General features: G+C 41.9%; 2 protein-coding genes and 1 pseudogene across 7 annotated transcripts in view; 1 reads left to right on the top strand and 2 right to left on the bottom strand.

The window, feature by feature from the left end:
• The window catches only part of HEXA (hexosaminidase subunit alpha), a 38,827-nt gene extending 36,135 nt beyond the window's left edge, over positions 1-2,692 (bottom strand). For 2 of the 4 annotated variants that reach the window (XR_011377236.1, XM_030875056.2), the window contains exon 1: positions 2,406-2,692. Coding sequence is in view for 1 of the 4 variants with exons in the window: in XM_030875056.2 (XP_030730916.1) it covers positions 2,406-2,658 (253 nt within the window). In the remaining 3 variants the exon portion in view is untranslated. The remainder of the gene's footprint in view (positions 1-2,405) is intronic. The other 2 variants (XM_030875060.2, XM_060294030.2) reach the window with 2 other exon arrangements.
• An 89-nt stretch (positions 2,693-2,781) lies between these two features.
• TMEM202 (transmembrane protein 202) lies at positions 2,782-26,408 on the top strand. 3 transcript variants are annotated; one of them, XM_030875062.2, is made up of 5 exons: positions 14,797-14,877; positions 15,128-15,383; positions 20,699-20,848; positions 21,415-21,546; positions 22,152-26,408. In XM_030875062.2, the coding sequence occupies exons 1-5, from the start codon at positions 14,797-14,799 to the stop codon at positions 22,346-22,348; spliced, it is 816 nt and encodes a 271-aa protein (XP_030730922.2). In that variant the 3' UTR covers positions 22,349-26,408. The 3 variants fall into 3 exon arrangements, 1 of the variants encoding a protein (XP_030730922.2); XR_004043247.2 differs by lacking the exons at positions 14,797-14,877; positions 15,128-15,383; positions 21,415-21,546; positions 22,152-26,408 and adding exons at positions 2,782-3,366; positions 5,236-5,306 and having other exon boundaries at positions 20,699-20,837; XR_009562939.1 differs by lacking the exons at positions 14,797-14,877; positions 15,128-15,383; positions 20,699-20,848; positions 21,415-21,546; positions 22,152-26,408 and adding exons at positions 2,782-3,366; positions 5,236-5,306; positions 9,902-10,167.
• Positions 11,830-12,672, bottom strand: LOC115862830 (NADH dehydrogenase (ubiquinone) complex I, assembly factor 6-like; annotated as a pseudogene).
• Positions 26,409-27,504: the final 1,096 nt, after the last annotated feature.

Here is a 27,504-nt window from a genome sequence, read left to right as displayed (position 1 = left end):
CAAGTCATTTGAAAGCCTCTCCAGGAACCTGTATTCCAAAGAGAAGACTCCATAGGAGGAGCATCAGAGAAAGAAGTTACTTGTCTATCTTTGGTAATGTTCACCCAAAACACCTTTCATTCTGTCATTGGATAAGACCCCTCAACTAACAGAGCAAATTTATTTACAGGGAGGTAATAAATTGAAATGAACATTTTATTTAGTTTCTTGTCTGTCTCTAAATCTGTTTCATTAGGGAATTTACAGCACACCATTGTCACATAACCTCCCTATTTCTCTTTTCTTGATTCAACTCTAGTCCTATAGCAATGCAGGTAAAGACTTAATTTTTAGAAGTATAGGAATTATCCTAATTTATATACTACTAGTAAACATTCTAATTACCTTTTAAGCCTTTTATTTTAAAGTATATTTGATTTACAATGTTGTGTTGGTTTCTGGTGTATAGCAAAGTGATTCAGTTATACATATGTATCGATACATATATTCTTTTTCATATTCTTTTCCATTATGGTTTATTACAGGATAGTGAATATAGTTCCCTGTGTCTGTTAAGCAATTTAAACACACTGTATCCTTTTGCTTCATATTCCCCAGTTGGACTGCAAAGCTTGGGACTGGGTCATATATTTTTCCTGTAACCACTGAATGCCCAGCACTGGAATAGGCAGATACCAAACCACCAATTAGGTGACAGATTTAAGTCAGTCCCTAACTTTTCTATACCAAAATAAACATATTCTGAGTGCCAGTTTTATGTGAAGCATTCTATTACTTGTCATGAAAGATTCAGAGAAGTATGTGATCGACCATGGACACAAGAGCATACCTTTTATCCTCCTTGGCCTAATGCATCTTACCAGTGAAGAACTACCTTTGATGCTATTTCTTTACCTAAATCATCTGTCACACTCTAAGTGCCATTTTTTTGATTAAATACTTTTAATTCTACATATCAAATGACAACACTTTTTAAACATCTTTTTAAAAATTAATTATATTTCTTGGCTGCATTGGGTCTTCATTGCTGTGTGTGGCCTTTCTCTAGTTGTGGTGAGTGTGGGCTAATCTTCGTTGTGATGGGCGGGCTTCTCGTTGTGGTGGATTCTCTTGTTGCGGAGCACAGGCTCTAGGCATGCGGGCTTCAGCAGTTGTGGCACACGGGCTCAGTAGCTGTGGCTCGTGGGCTCTAGAGCACAGGCTCAGTAGTTGTGGTGCACAGGCTTAGTTGCTCCACAGCATGTGGGATCTCCCTGGACCAGGGCTCGAACCCATATCCCCTGCATTGGCAGGTGGATTATTAACCACTGCACCACCAGGGAAGTCCCTCATATGACAACTTTTGAAAGTAATTTAAGCATACTTAAAATGCCAGAAAAAATGACACTACCATACGGCTCAACCATAAATATGGCTTCCCTCCATAAACACCTATACCTCATAACCAGAGAACTAGATTCCAGGAGAGTTTCGAGAAAATTCTAAATGTTAAGCCCATAAGCTAGAATTTTATTTCTTTGCATTGCTGACTCTATTCATGAGTCTACTCTTCTATTCGCTGTGAAATAACCATCCTCAAACACAATTTTCAGCAGCTGCCTTAAAGAAAACTACCGGCCCCTGCTATTTCAGATGAAACCCATATCCAAAGCACTCCCGACTCTTCATTTCAATCCCACACTCGCCCCAACCTCACCCCTCCCGAGCCCCCCCACCCCACCCTCATGACACACACCAGCCAAGAACTTTGAGCTCAATCATAACCCTTTGTGTTTCTGCCTAAGCCTGCCTTCCTTCCTCGAATACCATCCTTTCCGTCCTGGCCAATTTCTGTACATACACCACCTCACTTTCAGTGGCTGCTCAAAACACATTTCCTTATGCAAGCGTTCTATGATTTTTCTCACAGTTTAAACATTTACCTAATATGTTATGTGTCAGATACTTTTATGTAATTTTGCTTATCTCTCTTGTCTTGTCTTAACCAATTTTGAGTGTCAGCTCTGGTCTCCTCTCCCCAGCCCTGGTCACAGCCTCACTAGGACCCTCGACACTTGAACATGGTCAGATGTCTACTGGCACCGTATTTTCAGTAATTTGCTATCCTGAATGAACTGCAGTCCTAAAGCAGAGATTTTTGGTGAAATACATAGCCCGAGGACAGGATTCCGGATAAGCCCTGGCCGCAGAAGTCAGCTCAGTGAATGGAGGTGGGGGACTAATCCTTAGGGAGGCTGACAGGACAGCTGGGGAAAAAGGGCAGGTGGAAGTGGAGGCTAGAGGACTGGGATAGACTAGAGGGTTGGTCAAAAGCCAAAGGAATGGCGTTTCAGGAGGTCTCGGGGAGTTGTCCCAAGGAAGGCCCTCTCGGAGCCCGGGAACGAGACGGGACAGGTCCGACTCACCCATGGGTTGGGGAAAGTGGAAGGACACGGAACCGAAGAGCAGGTCACGGTAGCGTTGGAAGGCCTCGTCGAGGACGGAGCAGCCTACCTGCGCGGCCGAACTAACGTGGTACTGGAATTGGAAGGTGTGCGGGAAGATGGTGTAGCTCTGCTCGGAGGTTTGGATGTACTGGGGCCATGGCCACAGGGCCGTCGCCCGCCCCGCGAACGCTGCCGCCAGCAGCAGCGAAAACCAGAGCGCGGAGCCTGCCATAGCCCGCCGGTCTCCTCTCTCCCAGAGGGCCGGGCCACGTGACACCCTGGTCAGGTGAGCCGCCCCCGCGTGATAACAGGCGCGTCACGTGACCGGAGGCAGCTCTTCATCGGCGACCCCGGAAGACGGATTACCCGTCCCTGCAGTCCCGGCGTGAGCCGGGAGCTCCTGTGGCGTGCAGTGGATGGTGCGGGGCATCGGTGATGGTTCAGGTGCAGGCGGTTCACGGGCCTGGTGGAGCAGTAGCTAAATGCACCACCACAGGTGTCAGGCTGCGGTCACAGAACTTTAAGCGCACCAGAGGGTAGAAGCCCAACGTGGGGAGGCTGAGTGGGCGAGCGAGAAAGGAAAGTTTCCCGAATCGTGAACACGGAATAAGGGCTCGCGAGGCCTGCTGGGAGGTAAAGGACGTCCCAGGCCCAGGGAACTTAAGAAACAAAAAAATGGAGGCTTAAAAGCACAGCTCCTTTTGATGCTGTGGGTCAGAAAGGGTCTGGAATTAGGTAGTTGAGAATGGCTCAGCTAGAGAGGGCATTATAAGATCACAAAAATGGGATCTACTTACGACTGGGGAAAAAATGTGTACTTTCACAGCAAGCTTGAGGCGTCCCATTTCCAGCCTCTAGTGTAGGCTCTTCCTTTAATGGTTGATAATCTCCTAGTAACCGCCCCCAGATCCTCTCCTCGCAGACAAAACTCCGCGAACAGGTAGGTCCTGTACTTACTGCAAGCAGTAAGACATTGCTTGAACTTTGGGTGCAGGTTCGACAATACCCAGAGATAAGACAGGTCTTATACCCAGAGAGAAGTTCCGCAGGGGTTTACGTAGAAGTCCGAGAGTCAGGACTTAATTTTGTGGGCAATTGAAAATCAGCCCAAAGATTTGCATTTTAGAAATCTCATGTTGAATAGTCGGATGGATAAGAAACCAGTTAGGCAGAGCTTTTTTTTTTTTTTAATTGGAGGTGGAAGATAATAAGACCTTGAACTATAGCAGTGGGAAAGGAAGAGAGCTGTAGATCCAGAAAATAGTGGATCTGCTCAGAAGCAGAGGGGTTAATACACGAGAGGCTTGAGGGCTGATCAGTGAGAACACAGTTACTTACTGAGTCAGGGACCCTGTCTTCCTTGCTCACCACTATATTATCAGAGCACAGTACCAGGAGAGAAGTAATTTACATAGAAGAGTCACAAAATGAAGGAACTGGACCCAAATAAGGAGACTGTAAAAATTACTAATGAAAATACTTAGAGATTATTGTTGAGAGAATATTCCAAACATATTATTCCAGTTATCCTCTCTCTGACAGTATGTCAGACAATCAGAAAAGTAATGAACAACCATTAAAAGTTAAAAAAAATCATAATACAAGTAAATGTTCAGAGCCTAGCATAGAAATAGTAGCAAAAATTAAAATGAACAGTTATTTAACATGATAAACTGTTTAGATTCGTATATACACAACATTGCCATCAATTTTGACAGTAGATGAATAACAAAAATAATGACACAGATAATATATAGTATATAATATCTGGTTGTTTTCTCTGTTTACTAAAGACAACTTGTTAAATGAATAAAACATGATTTAATTTCCGTTATCTATAGCATCTAATAAAATTACATATCAGAAAAAGAATTCACTGTCAGACAATGTGTCCAGACTTTTGGTTCATAAAGTAGAGTCATCAGCGTAGGAGAGAGGAGGGAATGACTAATTTTGCCTGGGGAAGTCTTTCAAAGAGGAAGTGGCTTGAGCTGGCTTCCAGAACATGCGTTGGCAGGGAAGGGGAGCATGGGCAAAGCATAGAGGTGTGGATGAAGATGGCATATTGAGCATAGGGTTTGGGGGGATAGCAAGGTGAAAATGTGCCGTGATTATCTCACTTCTACCATATTCCCTTCTCCTTGGAATGCCTTGCCCACCTCCCACTCCCACCACTTACTTGAAGGTCTAAAGTTAAATTTTACCATCCTGTAAATCTCTGACTTCTCACACCTGGGTAAGATCCCATAGCCCTCTGAGCTTATCTCCATCAGAGCACTTACCTCAATATTGTAATTGCCTGTCCATTTGTCTGTATCCCTTAAGTAAAAGTTCCTTAAGGGCAGGTTCTGTGTTCACTGTTGTATTCCTAGCCCTGGGCACAGTGTCTGGCACATAGTAGATTCACTAAATAAGTAGAGAGTATTTATATAATAAAGTATTTATATAATAAAGTATTTATATAATAAGTATTTAGTAGATTCACTAAATAAGTGAAAGGCCCGGAATATCTCTTCTCCTATTTAGCATCTACTTATCCTTCAGGTGTTAGCCTAGACCAGACCAACAAGTATGTTGTGAATGGAGTACCAGTGTGTTGAGACAGTGACCACCCCCTCCCCTCAATCCTTGGGGTGGCCAGGCAGAGCCTGGGGTAGCTAGACATCCTGGTCAGTCATCTCCAGCCAAGAACAAACACCTGTGTGTGCTCTGATGTGAGAAACTCTGGGAAGCACTTAGACATCTCCCCTAGGATGTTTCTTTATGGCACCCTCATTGCAGCCTCTTTACTTGTCCATGTTCTCCACAGACGACATGCTGAATGAGTGGCATCTTTTCCACAGTTGTATCCTTACTGCCTGAGTCAAGAATCTGCACATAGTAAGTGTTCAGCAAGTGTTTGTTGAATGAATGAGGAAGCATTTGTATTAAATTTTGAAAGACAGAATTTCATTGTGTAGGGGAAAGAGCAATCCATGGAGAAGAACTGCAGTCTAGAAAGAAAACTCCATCTAACTTGTTCACTTTAAGATCCCCAGGTTCTGGAACAGCACCTGGCACATCATAGTCATTTAATGGATATTTTTGAATGAATAGAATGAAATGGCAAACGAACCTAGGCAGAGATCTCTGAAGAATCTGGTGTGATACCAGGGATGTGAGCAATTCTGTTTTACTAGAACCAATAGTGCATAAAGAGAAATACGGATAAAAATAATTTTAGAAAAAGTAAGTTGAAGCTGGGTAATGAAGTAAGGAAAGGAGGAAATTATTGATCAAGGTACTGTGTACTAGATACATGTTATCTTCTTTATCTCTCACAACAACTGTGTGAAATTGAGTATCATCTACATTTTACAGATGAGGAAGCAGGCTCTGATAATTAAAATAACTTGACCAAGGCCCCATAGATAGTTGTCAGAACCAGTATTTGGACCCAGGTCTTCTATGCCAAAATCTATTGCTTTTACATCTATCATACTTCCTTGAAAGCTAGTCTGAAGATTGTATTGGGATTTTACTCTTGAGTCTGTGGGAAGCTAGTGAAATTTCTTTAGCTGAAGAGTGACAAGACCAGAGCTGAAATTGGCTAAGATTAATCCATTAACGTATATAGGATGAATCAAATGGGGAAAGCCGTGTGCAGGTAGATTGGGGCTGAGGCTGAGGTTGAGGTTGAGGCTGAGCCTGTTGGCTCAGAGCTCTCTAAAACAACCTGACCATTCTCACATGCTATGGGGCTCAGGAAATGCAGACCCCAATTCACCTGAGATCGATGGCTTCATTTTTCCTCTTCCACATTGGCTAGCCAGACCAGTGAGACTTAAGCTTTGTTTAATTTGTCAAAGTTTACAGAAGTGGAGATGGTCCAAATTATCCATGCTCCCTGACTCTCTTTAGACCCATCGCAATTCACATGGAGCCATCCCTACCTCTGCTGTACCCTGTTACCTCCAGCTCCTCCCATGCTGTTTCCAGAATTACAGAATGCTACCCAATTTACCACTACTAAACATGTACAGCATTCCTTGGGGATACTAAAAATATTTCTGTGTCCAGTTTGTCTTTTCTTCGAGCCTTATCCCCTCTTCTCTCCTATTTAGTCGTATAACTATTCTAGTTATCTTTTCAGGCTTACTCCCTAATTCTTTTTTGGTTGCACCGGGTCTTAGTTGCAGCAGGCAGGCTCCTTAGTTGTGGCTCGTGGGCTCCTTAGTTGTGGCAGGTGGGCTCCTTAGTTGAAGCTTGTGGACTCCTTAGTTGTGGCATACGAACTCTTAGTTGCATCATGCATGTGGGATCTAGTTCCCTGGCTAGGGATCGAATCCAGACCCCCTACTTTGAGAGCGTGGAGTCTTAACCACTGCGCCACTGGGGAAGTCCCTCCCTAATTCTTAACAACTTTCCCTAACTCTAGACATACGTTTCTTGCAATAACTGGCCTTGTCCTATATCTATCCAATCCTAGCCTACACATAGACTTTAAAAAAAAAAATTGCCTGGATATTTACACAGGTGGTTTTCTATGGTCAGATAATTAGAAAAACTAAAGCCCTGAGGGAACTTTCAATAGATCTGATGGGACTTCCCTGGTGGTCCAGTGGTTAAGACTGTGCTTCCAATGCAGGGGGCTCAGGTTCAATCCCTGGTCAGGGAACTAAGATCCTGCATGCCACGCAGCATGGCCAAAAAATTTTAAAAAACAAAACAGATCTGAGCAAAAGGAGTGACAGTGGGAAAGGGGGATATGGGTCAAATGCAGTAATGTTTCAGATACAAAATGACAGAACTCAGCAACTAACTGGGTGAAGTAGGGATGGGGTCAAGGGAAAGAAGAGAGAAAAAGGTGTACCAGTCTGGTTTCCTGAGGGAATCATGGTGCCATTAACTGAATACAAAAGGAAGAGCCAGTTTTGGAAAAAAGATAATGAGCTCTGAGACATGCTGCTTTGGAAGAGGCGGAAGAACAGCGGAGTTGGAATGTCCAGCAGAGCCAAGGAAATACAGGCTGGGAGCTCAAAAGAGAGCTCTGGGCATCGTCTGCTCAAAGATGACAGTTGAGATCATATGAAATAGTCAAGGGAAAAAGGAAGGAAGGTTAAAAATTAGGGGGAAAGAGGACTTTGGTGAGAGAGAAGTTTGTGAGAGACAAAAGGAGCACAGAGGAGGGATGGCAGCTAGTAGAGTAGGCTGAGCTCAGAGATGTAGATTAGGATAAAGGGCTTACCAGATAATTTGACTTGCCTCTTATCTTTAAATGCAGGTCTGTCATAAGCCCTCACACTGTCACAATATGTTGATTTTATCTCCATGACATGCCTTTTGCTTGCAAGGAATAGGGACTCATGTTATTTCAGGGAAAAGGAGGTCTACTGAAGTGATACACGTAACAACCCAAAAAAACAGAAAACCAGACCTCAGAAAGAGCAGAAATCAAGGGTCTGACTACTCATGACTTTTCTGTTCCTCTCTGAATATCTGCTTCTCTGGTCAGTTTTCCTCTTTGCTTGTCAGTTACTTGAACTTCCTTATAATATCTATTCCCTCATGACTTGACATTCATTGCACAAGACCCAAAATTTTCCATGACTTTCTAGCCCCAGGGTCTTCTTATTCTCCTATCTATGCCTCTGGAGACCCCACTATCTTCCAAAGCTCTGTGCAAATCAAGATTCTATTAATTTTGGCCGTGCTGTGAGGCATACGGGTTCTTAGTTCCCTGACCAGTGATCAAACCCGGGAACCTGGGGCCCCGGCAGTGAGAGAGCTTAATCCTAACCAATGGACCATCAGGGAATTCCCAAATCAAGATTCTCTTGATCTCCCCAGAAGAACAAAAGAATAGTGCGCATGTTGCATAATTTAACCAATTCCCTATGATGCACATTTAGGTTGCTTCCAAGTTTTCTCAGTTGTAAACAATGCTACAATGACCATTGTAGAGGGTACTGGTTGCCATGCCAACATCTGTTTTCATCCTTTCTCACCAAGAATACTTGGCTTTTCATTTGGAAATTTCATCGACATTGGTAGCTTGGATGAGACTGAGATAGCCCCAGGCCCTCCCTGGTTTAAGCCACGTAATCAGGGCTACTTTCCCCACCCCCTCACTATAAACACCTGGAAACATGGGATAAGATTTTACATTCCCACCAATAATGTGTAAAAATGCCCATTTCATTACTCTCTTCCAACATTAGTATTTATCTTTTTATTGCTACTGTTGATGCCTTGAAATTAATTTTTTAGATGTATCTAATAAAATTGACAGATAAGCTCTAGCAAGATAGAAACAGGATACATGACTTCCACATCATTACAGAAAAAGAAGCTGGATCATTCTGGAAAAATAAAAGGTACGGGAGGAAGTAACATGAATATATAATTAACCAAAAATACAAAGAATAAGAGGGTAGAAATAAGCCCAATCTAGCTAAACTATCACCCTATATGTAAATAGGTTAGATCCCCCCATTAAAAGACGAAGACTCTCAAATTGAGCAAAGAACAGTCTAAATGTTGTTGATAAGAGACATTTTAAGTGAAACCAAAATGATGACACTAAAAGAATGGTCTGAGATATACCAGAAAAATGCAAACAAAAAAGAGAGCGAGGAAGGCATTTATTAACATGTGAAAAAACCCAAGACACACAGAAGTTAAATGGAACAAAGAAGAATATTTTTAATGATAAAAGGTACAATTCACAAAGAAGAGAGACATCATAAACCATTAGACACCTAACAAATATATATATATAAAGCAAAAACCAGAAGAAATATAAGGGAAAAGAAAAAATTATAATCATAGTGAGACATTTAACATTTCTCTGAGAATATTTTATCAAGTGCAGAGAAAATAAGAATAGGGACATCTTGAATGATATCATTAATAACTTAATTATAATAGGTTTAGAAACTTATATCCCCCAGAAATACATTTAAAATTTTGTGTCTCATAAGTTGTTATTAAATGTCCACAGGACATTTAGAAAAACTGGCAAAAAGGTAAACATTACTTTTTTGAATTCTTATAGGACATGTTCTTTGACCATAATGTATCAAAATTAAGGGGAAGAAACAAATCTAAACATGTAGATATACTTTTAAAATTCTAAGTACTTCTTGGGCCAACTATAAAAACAAATACTCCTAGAAGTATATCAGAAGATTAATATATCCTGTCCAAACATATTTTACTACAGGAATGCAAAACTAGTTAAACAATATGAAACATATTAAGGCAATGTTTATGTTAAATAGGTTAAAAAGAAAAGACCATATGGTCTTTGATACAGCTATTCTAAATTAGAAATCTTGATGAAATAGAAATAGAATGAAACTTTTTTAACATGAAAGTGAATGTACATATGAAACAAAAAGCAATAGAGTTCATTCCACTAAAGTCAAGAGTAAGATAAGCATGCCCACTATCCTTAATAAAACTGTCTAATCAGGGCTTCCCTGTTTGCGCAGTGGTTAAGAATCCGCCTGCCAATGCAGGGGACATGGTTTTGGGCCCTGGTCCGGGAAGATCCCACATGCTGCGGAGCAGCTAAGCCCGTGTGCCACAACTACTGAGCCTACACTCTAGAGCCTGCGAGCCACAACTACGACTAGAGCCCATGCTCCGCAGCAAAAGAAGCCACCGCAATGAGAAGACCACGCACCGCAACGAAGAGTGGCCCCCACTCACTGCAACTAGAGAGAGCCTGTATGCAGCAACAAAGATGCAACGAAGACCCAACGCAACCAAAATAAATAAATAAATAAATTTATTTTTTAAAAAAAGTGAGTCAATGTATGTAAAGCACCTAGCACAGTTCCTAGTAGATAAGGTTATATAAATAAGCTATAACAATAAAATATTGATTTTATAGATTCCTAGAGGTGAAATTACCAAGACAAAAGATACATTTTTAAGATTCTTCACTTAAAAAAAGATTCTCGATATATGTATCTAATTTTTTTAACTCTTTGTTAAAGTATAGCATAAATATAGAACTCTGGTAATCAGTGCCCAGATCAAGAAATAGAACATCTCCAACACCCCAAAAGTCCCTTGCATGTCCCCTCCTAGTCCTTAGTCATTTTCCTCCCAAGGATATTTCTGACTTCTGACAACACTGATTTGCCAGGTTTGCCCTTCATTTGAGTGGAATCATACATATGTACTCTTTTGTGTCTGGCTTCTTTTGCTCAGCATTACGTTTATGAGATTTATCCATACTTCATGTGCTTGTAGATTACTCATATTGCTGTATAGTATTTCCTTGTATGAATGTACCACAATTTTCCATTCTTCTGCTGCTGGGCAACTGGGTAGTTCCCAGTTTGGGGCTATTATAAAAAGTGTTGCTGGGAGCACTATACATGTCTTTTGGTGGACATAAGGACACTTTTATTTTGCGTACCTATGTACATTGAAAAGGGCATGTGTTTATTCAGCTCCAGCAGATACTGTCAAGTAGTTTTTCAATGTGATTCTACCAATTTACACTACCAAAAGAAGCGTATGAGAGTTCCAGTTGCTCCACATACTTTCCAATACTTTTTCATTTGAGCCATTCTGATGGAAGTGTAGTGATATTGCATTGTGGTTTTAATTTGCATTTCCCTGATGACTAATGAAATTGAGCACCTTTTTATATGTTTATTGCCCATTTTGATGTCTCGCAAAGCATTAATTAAGGACTTCGCTCATTCTCCTAGTAGGTTGTTTTCTTTCCTATTGATTTGTAAGAGTTCTTAATATATTCTTGCTACAAGCCCTTTGTTAGATATAAACGTTGCAGTATCTTACCCCACTCTGTGGATTGTCTTTCTACTCTCTCAATGGTATCTCCGGTGAACAGAAGTTCTTAAGTTCAGCATAATTCAATTTATCAAAATTTTCCTTTCTGGTTAATGCTTTTTCATGTCCTGTTTAAATAAGGCTTTGATAGCTAGCCTTTCTTCCTTCCTTCCTTCCTTCCTTCCTTCCTTCCTTTCTTGGCTGTGTTGGGTCTTAGTTGCGGCATGTGGACTCTTTGTTGCAGTGCATGGGCTTCTCTCTAGTTGTGGCATGCAGGTTTTCTCTCTCTGGTTGTGGTGTGCAGGTTCCAGAGCACGTGGGCTCTGTAGTTTGCAGCACGTGGGCTCTCTCGTTGAGGCATTGGGGCTCAGTAGTTGTGGCGCGCAGGCTTAGTTGCCCCACAGCATGGGGGATCTTAGTTCCCCAACCAGGGATCTAACCCGTGTCCCCTGCATTGGAAGGCGGATTCTTTACCACTGGACCGCCAGGGAAGTCCCTTGTGTCCTGTTTAAAAAAAGAAAAAATCTTGGTCTACTTCAAGATCACAAAGATGTTACATTACGTTTTTTCTAACCAAAATTGCTTTTTTTTTCAGTACCATGAAATTATTTTAATATCTTTTTCTCTATGACTGAGTATACAAAGATAATGGAAGTAATGTATTTTTCTGCTATCAAGATGGGTAGAATATATCAAAATCCACCTATTGAATTTTCTTTAAATAGTCCTCCAAAGCATCCTGAAGAAAGGCAGGAAGTTTTCACTTTCACTTTGTGGAAGGACCTAGCATGCTTTAAGTACAAATATGCCCGGCTAGTAATGACGTATATTATGTCTCTCACATTTTTATCATTGGTTCTTCTGTAGAAAACCCTCTTGTGAAACACCATGTGCTGTATTTGTCAAACACACAAATATCTGAGGGAAGGAACACCGTTTTTCGGCCACTATGATAGGACATTGCTCTTACGTATATGACAATTCCTTGTGCTTTTCCAGGGTGACTTGTGGCATGACCTGCACCAAGATCCTTTATACCCAGTACTTCTAGTCTTAAATAAGGAAGAGAGCTCTGTGTGTTTTCTGCATAACTGTACAGTTTCTGTGTATTATGATATGCAGTGTCATCCAAACTTTTTTCTCCTTCATCAATGATTTGGAGAAGCCATTTTTTGGTCAGATTATGTCTTTTGACAGCAGCTTCCCATCGACTTTTTCTTCTCAGTCCCTCATGTGGGGCCCTGGCTTTCCATCTTCCTGGGGCTCTGTGAAGTCAGTCTGGGGCCCCTGCTCTGCTGGTGTGCAGACCTGCTGCAGTTCAATAGCCACAGGCTGATGGGGCAGATTATCACAGTATATTTAGTCCACAGTTTTTTTTTCAAAACTGCATTCACATCAGTCCAATTGTTTTCTCAGAGGCCGAGTCTTTAATCAGCCTGAGCCAGTTCCACATCGAAGGCCCTCAATGCAAGAGCAGAGCTTTGGAATTCTGCAGGGAGCAGCAGGGAACATAAATAGCCATCATGATATTGTTTCTGCAGCATCTCCACACAGTATCATTCTGTGCTCAAAGCACTCGGTCCACCGTCCACGGCCATGCTTCCCCTGGGGCACCGCCGGCCTGGAAGCGGAGGTGGTGGCACAGACTGGGGACCCCAAATTGCTTTTTAAAGTAGGTGAATCACAATATACACAGCCATAAGATGTGAATAAATGCTTGTTTTGTCATATGCATCCCAGGCCCTAGCAAGTTCCAAGCTGGCCTGAACATCTGCCTTTTTGGTAGTGCTGAAATAGGCCTTGAAATAGGCCTGGGAGTTGAATGGTGCCTGACCTATTCCTTTAATAGCCAGAGGGTTGCATCATTTGCCAAATCAGACACTGTTCACAAAATGACCTCCTTACATCAGTATCATCCCTTTGGTAATGTGCTTGTTTAGTGCTGCTACTAGAGGGGTGAGGGGTGACGCATCCTTTCCATTAACACGAGTATTTCATCTATCTCACGGTGGCCTGTGCCAAGGCCATGCTCGAACAATCTTGGAAAGACAGTTAAAACATAATAATAATAGATAGTATTTAGCAAGCACGTATTAATTGCTCACCATTGATAGTATATTTATCAATAATATCAATATCCATCAATAATAATATTTATTGTGCAGTTATGAAGGCACTGTGCTAAGAGCGTTATGTGTGTTATCTCATTTCATCTTCACATTAATTCTATGAGACAGGAATGATTATTATCCCAGTTTTAGAAATGAGGGAACTGAAGTTCAGTGAGGTTAAGGAAATTTCCCAAAGGAACTTGGCCAGTAAGTGTCGGAACTAAGTAAGTGCTCAACCAGGATGGAAACACAGGCCTGTCTATTCACAGCCTATGTTAGCTCTCTAGCCATACACGTGTATCTAACAGATATGCCGTACAAGTCAGTTTGATGCAGCTGCAAAATCTTTCTTATAATCATGCCAGTAGGGCTAGAGTATTCCAGCAATTAAAACTTCACAATATAATTGCATAGCATGGCATAAGACTCTTTGTGATCTAGCCCGTACCTCTATACACAACCCTCAATCCTCATCTTTGATTTTGCACCCAGTAGAACCACCCTGCTTCTAGTGCCCTGAGAACTTCATGGTGTTCATGGCTTTCTGCCTTGAGACATACTATTCTCTTTGTTTCACATTCCCTTCCACTTGTTTATTTGTCAAATTCCTTTAAAATCCAGCTAAGACATTGTCTTTTCCAGTAAACCTTCCCTAATTTCCCTCTGACAGTGCTAAACGTTCTGTTCTCTGTATCAACCTCTTCACTTCCACACAGAACCCAACTCTGCTGCATTATCTTGAGGGATAGCCTTCCGCACGTTGGCTGGTAGCCCCCTGGGATAGGGATACTGGCATTTTTACAGGCCCTGTGTCAGCAGTGGCCTTGGCAGAGGCTGTACCCTTGAATGGCTTCATGGGTAGAGGGTATTGAAGAGGGGGAACCAGAGCAAAAAAGGAAAACAAAGGTGGATGCCGAATGAAGGCCTATGGCTGACAGACTGGTTCTTCCAACTATGAGACACACCTGGGGTCTTCCACTTAAAACTGGGGCAAGAACATGAATTCTGGGCTGCTGAGATATATCTATATACATAAACATATTTGTATTTATATATCTTGGTAGATTAAGATCATATAATCTTAAATTATAACCACAAACTATTGAGTCCTGGAGACATCAGAGTTATCCTTTTTTATTTGCTTTTAGGGAACTATGTCTTATTTATCTTTATGTCCCAGGACCTATCACAAAGCCTGACTGACACACAGCAACTGGTGACAAAATATTTGTGGATTTATTTAATAAAGGAGTTAGGAGGAGTCCGAGAAGGAGGGTGAAGAGCATCACACATACATGCACATGCTTAGAACGTGACGATTTCTTCCTGGTCTGACCAGACCCAGAGTATGAAGCAGAAATGGGATCCATAGATCCCACTTTCCAACCCCTTTGGATTCTGTCCGTGTGTATGAGGACATGCTGAGACAAGTTCCGTGGCAGTTAGAACGTGAACTGGCTGCCAAGATGGAGAGGAAGGAGCAATTAACCTTTACCTTCTACTGTCCCAAGGTTCCCAAAGTCAAGGGGTACCGGAAATACCAAAGGGTGAGGAGGTACCCAATTGTAGTTCAGATGGGAAGAAGAGGACTTGTTTAAAGGCGGGTCTAGACAGAGTGTCCTAAAGGTAGGGAAAAGATGACCCAGAAATGTTTGTTTTTTATAGAAGGGGTAGGGAAAGCTATCCACCAATCGAACCCACGTGGGGGTACTTGAGGCAGAAAAGAGCAGGAGACCCTGGGGGTCAAGGGTTATCTTTTTGGGTAGGCAATATCTCCCTCATCCCTCATCCTTGTAGCCTACCCTCCCCACCAACCAACATCCGGGTGCCTCGATGCCACCCCAGAGGCTGCAGCAGCATGTGGACCAGACACACGCCTACATCCGAATGTTCTGTGGCAGCCTCTGTGGTTTTAGCCTCCTAACGCTGATCTGCATGTCCCCACTGAACTGGGTGCAGTTCCTGGTGATCAACGATGGCCTTGAGCTCTACGCAGGACTCTGGATCTCATGCAACCATGAGCTGTGCTGGAGCCACACACCCAAGCCACCCTGTGAGTGCCACTAAATTGAATGCCACAGGCCCCACAGTTCCAGAGTTTTCTGCCACAATGGCCCTTCATCTTTCTTCCTCCAAGATCTTTTGCCCCTCACCTCTCCAAGTCTAGGAGGGATCTCAGCCAGACTGTGAACATGGCCGTTCTTCTCTTTGGTGTCCTTGGTGTACCCTTTCTCCCTCCTACCCCAGGTTGTTTCCTCTCCCAAATTATGAGTTGATAGTCTCTTTACCCTCTGGGAAGAACTCGTTTGTCATTTATGATCTGTTCCTGTGATGCAAAGAGATTGTTATTCTAATGTGGTTCGCAGAAACAGAAGTGATTGATCATAGCTGGGAGATAGAGCAAAGTGTCTCAACCTCCATCAGATTTAACTTTCAAGGTCAGTTTGTTCTTATGCTAGCAACAGAAGAGAAGTTAAATGCATGTCAGATATGTAGTATAACAAATCCCAGCTATTTAGAGACTAAATTGTCAAATTTTATGTGAATTTAAGTAAATCTGAAGTTGCAACACATAATATTTAAAAATAAATGTCTGGGGCTAGAAGATACCATATGCATGAGGTTTTTCAACCAGAACTAAGACTTACAGGAAAGCTAAAACTACACTAAAGAGTTTCCCCAACATCCGCAAGAGAAACATTTACACAAAGAGCAGGTATTGCGAAAGAAAACATACATGAGTAAAGTGTTTATTTCACTTCTTAGATAAACAGGAGTCCCAGATTTGGGGGGAGGGGGGACCTAGGCCCAACCCTGAAGTGGAGCATCACTTATTTGGCGTGGGCTAACGCTTTGTATTTGGAACTAAGGAGCGGGATCGTAAAGCGAGATCTTCGGAAGAAACTAAACTCCAAGGCAGGCAGAGAATTCAACTGCATCTTCAACTGAAAATAAAAACTAGAGAAAATAATTGCAACAAATATGAAAGATAAAAGGTTAATGGCCTTAATATATATATATAATATACAAATTATTATTACAAAAAAGACAAATACCCCAATAAATAAATTTTTTATAAACAATTCACAAAACAGAAACTACAGATATCTAATAAACATGGGAAAAATGACTTTAACCTCAGTCAGCCATTAAAGAATGGCAAATCAAATGAACGATGAGAGAGGATTTTTCAGCCATGACATTAAAAGAGATTTGTAAATGATAATACACAATGCTGGACACTCCCATACACACTGAGGACACATAAATAGGAACAACCAAAGCAATATGATTATGTGCATTCAGAGATTTACACTCACTGATTCCATTTCTAGAGAAATGGAGTGAGAGATATAGGCCTAAAAATTAAGCTGCAATTGTATTTATGTAACCCAGGCTAAACCTCAGGCCTTGAGATTATTATTTAAATCTTGAATGAGTCAGAATCTTGAAATGTTGTCACTTAAAGCAGTTTATTTCTTGGAGCCTTAAATTCACCTATGAGGCCAACTGTTAATCATTTGGAGAATGTCAACTAAGTGAGTCCTTAAGTACACAATTGTAAGTCAAGTATCCACCCTGTTTCCAGTGTTAACTAGTCCTAATTCTAGGGTCAGTTATCAGTCTGCAATACAGATCTCATAAGAAATTCCCCAAATATAATCAGTATGTCCAGGCCTCATCAGCCTGTAACAATAATATGTTATTATTGCCCAAATAGATTATTGCCCAAGTTCAAGAACTTCAAACTTTTACCTACTGGATTGCAAGAATTTAGCCCCCTCTCCCATGGAGTCCCCAGTCATTTCTTTTCTTTTTTTTTTTAATAAATTTATTTATTGGCTGCATTGGGTCTTCATTCCTGCGCGGGGGCTTTCTCTATTTTCAGAGAGCGGGGCCTACTGTTTGTTGTGGTGCGCGGGCTTCTCACTGTGGTGGCTTGTCTTGTTGCGGAGCATGGCCTCTAGGCGCACGGGCTTCAGTAGTTGGAGCACGCAGGCTCAGTGGCTGTGGCACAAGGGCTTAGTTGCTCTGTGGCATGTGGGATCTTCCCGGACCAGGGCTTGAACCTGTGTCCCTGTCCCCTGCATTGGCAGGTGGATCCTTAACCACTGTGCCACCAGGGAAGCCCCCCAGTCATTTCTGAGACTTTCACTGGGGCTATCTCAAGTGGGCTCAAGTACATGTGTGCTCATGTTCCTCTGTCCTGGACTTACTTCAGGCCATTGTTCCTCTGCATCTGTCTTCCCCTGGTTCTAGATAACTGATAGCCTCTGTGCCGTAGCTATTGGTAATGGGATGAAGAAAGGATGGGAGTAAAGGACACCATCCTTCACTTTTACTACTAGGTCACAGCATGGAACAGACCTTTCTGCTAATTTCCCCCATAGCATAGGTGAGATCAGACCATAATGTAAAAGAATGTGTTGCCACAGAGAGTAACTTGAACTGTCTTTTTTGCAGAGGGTGGGGAAGAAAGCATAGGTCTTTGGTCCAGAGCCAGGACCCCAGGAACCATCACACAATAAACACCCACAGGCTGTGTAGGGATGATTTATTCTGATGTACCAACTGTTTACAAGGGAATCTAAATACTAAGAAGATTTCAAAGCTTCCTCTCCAGGGTTCTGGGTATCCATCCAGGATCTTTTCTATTCTTACTGAGACATACAAGTAAGGCCTTTTATTAATGGGTAAGCTGCTATAAAGATTGCTGTTTAAAAGCTGAAATAGGATTTGCTCTTACAGGAGGTAGAGGCTTGAATTCACCTTTCAGACCTTTGTTTTGTTTTGTTACATGAATTTTAGAAGACTATGAAGTTAGCCAAATGCAGCTGTTTTAGACTCTGAAGGTAAGTGTTTAGTTAGTTTGGTTAGATAATTTTTTGCATATCATTATGACTGGTAGACTTGGTTCCTTTGAGGCGTTAGACTGTACTATGCTGCAGATATTTAGTTGTTCCTGTGGACTTGTGAGTGATCTTGTTTATGGGGTTTTCAGGAGGTGAGCAGCTAAGACTGGGAAGATTGTAAGAAGAACGTGAAGGTCCATTCTTCCCCTCATGATAGAAGAAAGACTGGACTGTAACATATCTTAGACAGGAGTTGGACTGAATATCTTAGTACTCTTTTGTTTTCTAAATATCAGAACCCATTTGAAATAGCATAAGCTAAAGAGCGAACTTCTTTATAATGACTCAGAAGCATCTCATAGACTCCCAAAGGCAGGAAGTTTTCTGGACCTCAGGGAATTCCAGAAGAGGCTGTGATCTCAGGCAAAGAAAATCAAGCCAGACAGTCACTCAGTCTCTCCAGAGCTCCTTTGTCACTCAACTTTGTTTATGCTTTATTTTATCTCTACAGCTCAGCTTTTCCTGTTTATTAGTATGTAAGTGCCTGAAAAAGGGGATATACCAGGCTAGCTTTATATCTTCTTGGTTCAAGCAAGCAAAAGAGGAAATTAGCATCAGTCAGTCCCAAATCCAGATATCCAAGGATCAGAGTTAAATTGGTACCCTTCCTTGGTCCTACTAGCTATAGTCAAGGGATCTATAGGCAAGGATCCAGGGCTCTAGACAGGGACTGCTAAGGCCCATGGAGGACTAGGGGCTCAATACTGCAAAAGATGCCTATCACACTGGGCTTCACGCAGCTCAGTCTAGGCTGATGGTTCTGACTGGCTAATTCTGAATGACCCAGTTTTCAGAAAACGTGCTGCCCTTGGGTTATCGTGTTTTAATGTGGCTAACTTGTTGGGGCCACATAGCACCTGACCTCTGTGGGTAGGAGTGTGGTTTCTCTTAATGGAAATTACTGTTATCGATTGTGTTAACCAGTGATGTGTTCTAGAGAACAAAATAAAACTTAAGAGGCAGTTTGTCAACTGGGATAAGCTTGGTACTCTTCTCTCTGGGTTACTTGGAAGATGGACTTGGATTCTTAGACATTGAAGTGCTTAGAGAACTTTCAGTGGTAGGGATGACCTGGCCCTTGTTACACTGAGACAGAAAATAAGCTAGACCAGGAGGCACCCTATAAAGCAGTGGTCCCCAACCTTTTTGACACCAGAGACCGGTTTCGTGGAAGACAATTTTTCGAGGGGGGGAATGGTTCAGGCGGTAACGTGAGCGACGGGGAACGGCAGATGAAGCTTCGCTTGCTCGTCTGCTGCTCACCACCTGCTGTGTGGCCTGGTTCCTAACAGGTGCCCGGGGGGTTGGGGACCCCTGCTATAAAGGATATTGAAGATAGTGGCGGATCCGTGGTATCTCAGAAACATACATCTACATGTAATTGTAAGTTACTCTATTTCTTAAATCTGTAAAACATTGCTGGTGAAGTCAAGGGAAGGATCTATTCCATGTTAGGGATATGGTAGCCAAAAGTATGGGCTGGCATGCTCCCTCTTCTGCCAAAGAGAGCAGAGCTCTGGAGCCAAGAGATAAGAGAGAGAAGGAGTGTTGTAGCACTAGGGTAAGGGCATTGGAGCAAAATAACTTTAGCAGACCTGTCCTCAAACACATGTGAGACGGGACCTTGAGAGACTCTCACGAAAAAAAGGAGGTATTTGTGGGGTTTTAAATTCCTGCAGTCCAGTAAATTGGGTCTTGAAATCATTACAGTATGGGAGTTCAGGTAAATATGACTTCATTTTATAGTCACAGGCTGACAGGGACTGTACACGCCAGACACATTTGAAAGAGAAAAAACAAATAGAAACGAACTCCAACAACGATAAAATCATTAAGCAAAGTGTGTTGATATGATAGACTATCTTGTAGCTATTAAATATGATGTTTACAGCAGGTGATCTGGGGAAAATCTTACCATATAGTCCTCTTAAAAATCACGAAATTCAGTATCATATCCACTGTGTACAGAGGATAGAAAAATACCAGAAAGAAGCCAAATAAAATGCTAACAACGGTTGTCTTTGGATAGTGGGATTGTGGCTGATATTCCTGCTGCTTCTTGGTACTTTTCTAGTCTCTCCAATGCTTATATTGAACATGTATTACTTTTAGAATTAGAATTAGGAGCAAGAAAAAGGTTAAATTTGTGTTGTGATGTTAGAGTCACACCTCTTATAAGCTAGTTTACATCTAAGTTAATGTGTTAATGTACCCAGAACTATTTGTATAGTACCTTTAGTTCTACAGTGAAGGTTTTGCCTTCATAGTGAAAAATTCCAAGTATCAATGAAGAGCTGGGAAAGAAGATCCTTATTTGTGCCCCGGATGCCACATAGCAAGCTCAGCTTCATCCTCTTTCGTCTTCACTCCCTTCTCTAAGACTCTGTCTGGCTTTCTTAAGGAGAGGTCCCCCACTGGACTAACCAGGCCTTTCCTTTCTCCATCTCCTTGGCAGATTACCTCCAATATTCCAGGGCCTTCTTCCTCATCTCTGTCCTCACCATACTTGTTGCCCTTGGCTGGCTCTTCAGAGCTTGCCTCCCTAGAAGAGGAAGAATGACTCCTAACTTGGATCTGAAGGTATCCATGCTCAGCTTCATCTCAGGTACGGACCTAGATGGCAGGGTAATACTATGGTAAAATTGTTGAGGGAACATAGTTCCTCTGTGTGGGCTTTCATCCTCTTTTTCTTGTCCCTTTTCTCTTCTTCATTATTACATCAAGTTGCCAGCTACCTGCCTTGTCTTATTGTATAAAACATCCATTAGTGGGCTTCCCTGGTGGTGCAGTGGTTGAGAGTCCACCTGCCGATGCAGGGGACATGGGTTCGTACCCCGGGCCGGGAAGATCCCACATGCTGCGGAGCAGCTGGGCCCGTGAGCCATGGCCGCTGAGCCTGCGCGTCCGGAGCCTGTGCTCCGCAACAGGAGAGGCCACAACAGTGAGAGGCCCGCGTACTGCAAAAAAACGAAACAAAACAAAACAAAAAAACATCCATTAGTTAACTTATGCCAGGCTCCTTCTCTCTCCCACCTTGGTCAGTCCTTGAATTCTTATCTTCTTGATCCTTTATATACAATATGGTGTCTGGAAGTAGACGAAGAGTTGGGGGTGGCTGTTGAGGCAGATTGAAGACACTAAGGGATATGACGTATTTTCTTCTGCTCCTAGCCTCCTGCTTGCTCCTCTGCCTCATCCTATTTCTGGCACAGGTTCACTGGCATTCTAGAGATGCCATGGAATCAGATCTCCTATGGACCTATCATATTAATTGGGGGAGTGACTTCTTATACATGTTTGCTGGTGAGTCAGTCCCCTCCCTGCTTTATGCTAGAAGGATAGAAGGGGAAATCACTTCTTGGAAGGGAGGTGGAATCTAAGAGAAATAGAAACATTAACTGTTCCTGTTAAGAACACTTATACATCTAGAAGCAGAGTGGTATGGTAAAGAAAGCACAGATTGGGAATTCCCTGGCGGTCCAGTGGTTAAGACTCTGTGCTTCCACTGAAGGGGGTGCGGGTTGGATCACAGGTTGGGGAACTAAGATCCCGCATGCCGCGTGACGTGGCCAAAAAGCATGGATTTTGGAGTCTGAAAAGTTAGAATTAGTAAACTGTTCTACCACTAACCGAGGCACAGACAGGTTGAGTAACTTGCTTAAGACAATACAGAAAGTAGTGAAACTATGATTTACATCCAGGAGGTTCTAGCTTTGTTCCAACCATGTAAGAAGTACAATAATGAAATGGAAGCACAGAAGGATAATGGAAGCCTGCTGGGGGAAGGAGGGTTGGCTTCACTGAAAAGAGGCATTTTGAGCTGAGTATTTAAAGAATGAGTTAGAATTTTAAAAGCCAAAAAGCCATCTGTCTCTTGAAACTCACCTCGAATTCTTCTCTCCCCCTAGGGATTATCTCCTTCCTCAACCACATAACTTCCAGATCTCCTCCCCTTGATCAAAATGTCACTGCAGTTCCCATAGACAAGTCAAGGCTGGGGATTGGTCCAGTGACTACAGTACCGCCTGCTGAAGATGCTGAGTCAGGGTTTCAGACAAAATCTACAAGTGAGAAAGAGAAAAAACTATCAAGTACAGAACTGTGATGGTGATAGGATAACCCAACTACTTCCTGTCTTAAAACAGGGGAGGAGAAGCTAACTGAGTAGGGAATGATTGTGCAGATTCGAGGAAACTCTCCTAATACCATGGCCATATTGCTGAAGGAGAGAGCATTAAAGCTGATGAAATGTCCTTTGTGTATGTTGCATCTAAAATATGTATGGTAGTCATAAAGAAGATAATGAAAACTCACCCGAGAAAAAGTTTCGAAAAGAAAACATCAGTGTTTAGGGTCATGAATGAAAGAAACTAGCAATAGATGCAGTGCGTGGATCAGAGCTCTCTTTGGGCATCAGGGATTTCATAGACCAGAATGGTCAATGTAGAAAAATGTCACCAAATTTTGTTTGAAGTTTTCTTTATCGTGTGTGGCTTTGGGAATACCCAGGATGGAAGGCATCTGAATAATATTGTTGAATCTAATTGGCGATCATTACCAGAAATGGAATGAACAACAATGGCGATAATACCTACCACCCAAAGGAGGTGAGAGGTGCTGGGTAGATTCTGGGGAATCCATGACATCCCACTTCTTATGAAGATTGGTAATTTGAAAACCTTACAGTCTATTAGGTAAACCAACTGCTTCTCCCTAAGCTAGAGGTTATGTTAACCAAGCATCCATAAACTCTCTGAAATTCTATACAAAACTTGTGTATGCTCTTTTCTGTGAAGAGGGCCATACATTCAATCAGATTCCTGATAGGCCTATGACTCTTTTGATTCCTTAGATTATGTTTTACTGAGCGAAATGAGGCTAAAGGACTTTCTTCAGCCTAAGTATATACGTGGACAAAGTTAAAATTTTTTCCATGTTTTGTATACTGTTTAAGACTGAGTAAGGGTGGGGGAATTCAGGCAATCACATGGATCTTTTGATGGCTAAAGATCCCTTTTAAACTTAGACCAGATTCCATGCAGAAGGTCCCTGGCCTTCATGTTGTCCTTTATTCCTTTAGTAGCTGCCACTAGTCTTTTGTTTGTTGAGGTCCATTCTTCTTCTTCTCAAGCCTGGCAATGGAATGGACTATAGTGTCCAGTTTCACCCCTTGCTGCTCTTAAAGGTAAGCCCGGGACTTCCCTGGTGGCGCAGTGGTTAAGAATCCACCTGCCAATGCAGGGGACACGGGTTCGATCCCTGGTCCAGGAAGATCCCACAAGCCACGGAGCAACTAAGCCCGTGCGCCACAGCTACTGAACCTGCGCTCTAGAGCCCGCGAGCCACAGCTGCTGAGCCTGTGAGCCACAACTACTGAAGCCCGCACGCCTAGAGCCCGTGCTCTGCAACAAGAGAAGCCACTGCAATGAGAAGCCCATGCACTGCAACAAAGAGTAGCCCCCGCTCACCATAACTAAAGTCTGCGTGCAGCAAAGAAGATCCAACGCAGCCAAAAATTTTAAAGCTAAATTAATTAATTTAAAAAAAAGATAAGCCCTGGGATCCTTTTGTTTTAATTTAGAGAGTCACTGGTAACCTTTGTAGAAAACAAACTTAACAGTTCTTATAATCCTGGTCCCTGGTCAGTCATTCCCAAACATTTCCAGATGATGACCAGAAGACTGTTAGGTTAATACTTCTGCTTTTATTCCTAAAGGTAGGAGTTTAGCAGCACATGCATGTGTGCACCCACCCATAGAGACACACACAAAAGCACGTATATACACACACCCCATTTTGACCCTGCCTTAGAAAACTCTTTTCTCCATGTTGGCTCCTTCTCTCCATGTTGGCGATCTTAGTTATTGCAGAGCGACTGGTGTCTCGTTACTTCAAGGGACCTCATTTCCGAGGCTCTTCAGGCTGTTCCTGGGCCTTTGTTTGTTGTAAGAATAGACATGTAGTCAAGTCCAACTCCCCCTCCTCCCATCACCACTCACCTGCTAAGTATACCCCACATATTGACTAATTAAGAACTTACTGAGTTCACAAGAATTATTTATAATTCAGTTTGAATACTATAATTATATGACTAAATTGACAGGGAGCTGAGTACTGATGACTCTACAGGGAATGGAAGTTTTAAGTGGGGTGAGAAGAAGGAAGCAGGTGTGAATGAGAAGGGAGGATGCTAGGTATTCAGAGAGTAACGATCAAGACCCTGGCTATTACAGGAGAATAGACAATAATTATAACTAAGTTTCTACTTTACTATCAGAGAATGATCTTTAAGCATAGTCTTTTGCTGCTCCTTTAGAAACTGAATGCTCTATTTTCTTCTCTCTTTCTTTGCTTGTAGAAAATTCCTTTAAAAAACTTAAGTAGACTTCCAATAAGATAGCTCATTAAATGACCCTTTGTTACATCCCTTCTGCTCCAGATACATTACATGATAGATGAAGTGGAGAGGGATACGGGGGTGAGGGGGGATATATATGTATAGCCAGGTCAAAACAAGACAAGCATTTTCACAGACTGGAAAAATAACAAAACCCACAAAGCTATGATTGAGTTAAGCCATAGACTTAATGGGCTCTAAGTCCAAAAGTAAGCAGAGGTGAACAGGAAGACAGGAAGACAGGTCCTGTGGAGTGAAAAGGATCAGAAATGCTTCTCAAGATATGGACTAGAGCCAGATTCACAGCTCTAGCTCAAACTAGGGACTTAAGAAAAGAAGCTGAGGGCTTCCCTGGTGGCACAGTGGTTAAGAATCTGCCTGCCAATGCAGGGGACATGGTTTTGAGCCCTGGTCCAGGAAGATCCCACATACCATGGAGCAACCAAGCCCGTGCGCCACAACTACTGAGCCTGCGCTCTAGAGCTCACGAGCCACAACTACTGAGCCCACGCACCACAACTACTGAAGTCCACCTGCCTAGAGCCCGTGCTCCACAACAAGAGAAGCCACCGCAATGAGAAGGCCATGCACTGCAACGAAGAGTAGCCCCCACTCGCTGCAGCTAGAGAAAGCCCGCATGCAGCAACGAAGACCCAACATAGCCAAAAAATAAATAAAATTTTAAAAAAATCAAAGAAAAGAAGCTGAACAAAAGCTACTGCCAAGCACAGACTGGGGCTGTAGCTTATTTGGAACCACAGACCGAAAGAGGTAAAAGGATACAAGTACAACCTTGCTCAACCAAGCTGTGCATTGGTTCATTAACTGGGTCAGAACAGAACAGGAAATCTGAAATACCATCTTATGAGACCTGACTCTGGAGTGGGTCCTTTGGCCAAAGTAAGGAAACCCCAAAACTACCAGATGGAATGAGCATAGAAGGAACGAAAGAAACAGAAAAGCCAGCAAAATTATTTTGGTACCTGCGAATAGGAATTCCACATGTAAAGAAATGTTCATTTCATTTCACTGATTATCTGCTCTAATTTTTATAAATTTTTTTCATTTATATCTACTCTAATTTTTATTAATTTTTTCCTTCTGCTTCCTTTGCATTTAATTTGCCCTTCTTTTTCTAGTTTCCTAAGGTGGAAGCATAGGTTATTGATTTTAGATCTTTTTTCTTTACTAATACATGCATTCAATACTATAAATTTCCCTCTAAGCACTGCTTTCACTGCACCCCACAAATTTTGGCCAGTTGTATTTTCATTTAGTTCACACAATTTTAAAAATTTCTCTTAAAAAAATTTCTCTTGAAGTTCCTTCTTTGATCCATGTGTTGTTTAGAAGTGTGTTATTTAATCTCCAAGTGTTTGGGGATTTTCCAGCTATCTTTCTAATGTTGAATTTTAGTTTAATTCCATCATGATCTGGGAGCATACATAGTATAATTTTAATATTTAAAAAATTTTAAGGTGTGTTTTATGGCCCAGAGTGTGGTCCATCTTAGTGAATGTTCCACATGAGCTTAAGAAAAATTCTCCTGCTGTTGGATGAAGTAGTTTAGAGTTGGCAGTTATATCCAGTTGATTGATGGTGTCCCCACTCATGTTCTGCCTGCTAGATCTGTCCATTTCTGAAGAGTGTTGTAGTCTCCAACTATGATAATGGATTAATCTATTTCTTCTTGCAGTTTTATCAGTATCTGTCTCATGTTCTTTTGTTAAGGCGCATACACATTAAGATTGCTGTGTCTTAAAATATTGACCCTTTCATCATTATGTAACACCCTTCTTTATCCCTTATAACTTTACTTTCTCTAAAGCCTGCTCTTTCTGAACTTAATAAAACTACTCCTGCTTTCATTTGAATAGTGTTAGCATGGTATATTTCTTCATCCCTTTACCTTTTATCTATGTGTGTCTTTTTATTTAAAGTGGGCTTCTTTTAGATAGCATAGAGTTGGGTGCTGCTTTTTTATTCACTCTGAAAATCTCTGTTTTCTAATTGGTATATTTAGACCATTGATGTTTAACTTGATTTCTGATATGATTGGATTAATATCTACAATGTTTGTTACTATTTTCTATTTGTCGCCCTTGTTTATTGTTCCTATCTTTGTCTTCCACTCTATTTTTGTCTTTTTTGGTCCTAATTGAGCATATTATATGATTCCATTTTCTGTCTTTTCATAGAATATTAGTTATACTTCTTGTTTTTATTACTTTTTTTAGCGGCTATCCTTTTTTTTTTTTTTTTTTGTGGTACGCGGGCCTCTCACTGTTGCGGCCTCTCCCGCTGCGGAGCACAGGCTCCGGACGCGCAGGCCCAGTGGCCATGGCTCACGGGCCTAGCCACTCCGCGGCATGTGGGATATTCCCGGACCAGGGCACGAACCCGTGTCCCCTGCATCAGCGGGCGGACTCTCAACCACTGCACCACCAGGGAAGCCCATAGTGGCTATCCTTGAGTTTGCAAAATCCATTTACAACTAATCCAACTTCCACTTTCAAATAACACTCTACTGCTCACAGGTAGTGCAGGTACCTAATAATAACAAAATAATCCTAACTCCTCTCTACTGTTACTTATATCATTGCTGTCATTAATTTCACTCAAACATAAGCATATGTGTGTATATACACATAAGCATATATAAGTGATACATTGTTGATGTTATTTTGAAGAAACTGTTACCTGCTATGTCAATTAAGAATAAGAAAAATGAAAGTGTTTATTTTACCTTCACTTATTCCTTTTCTTATGCTCTTCCTTTCTTTATATAGATTAAAGTTTCTGACCTGTATCATTTTCCTTCTCTCTGAAGAACTTCATTTAAAATTTCTTGCAAGGCAGGTTTA

Source organism: Globicephala melas, chromosome 2, assembly GCF_963455315.2.
Source record: "Globicephala melas chromosome 2, mGloMel1.2, whole genome shotgun sequence".
NCBI classification, from domain to species: domain Eukaryota; kingdom Metazoa; phylum Chordata; class Mammalia; order Artiodactyla; family Delphinidae; genus Globicephala; species Globicephala melas.
This window is presented reverse-complemented; position numbering and strand designations above follow the sequence as displayed.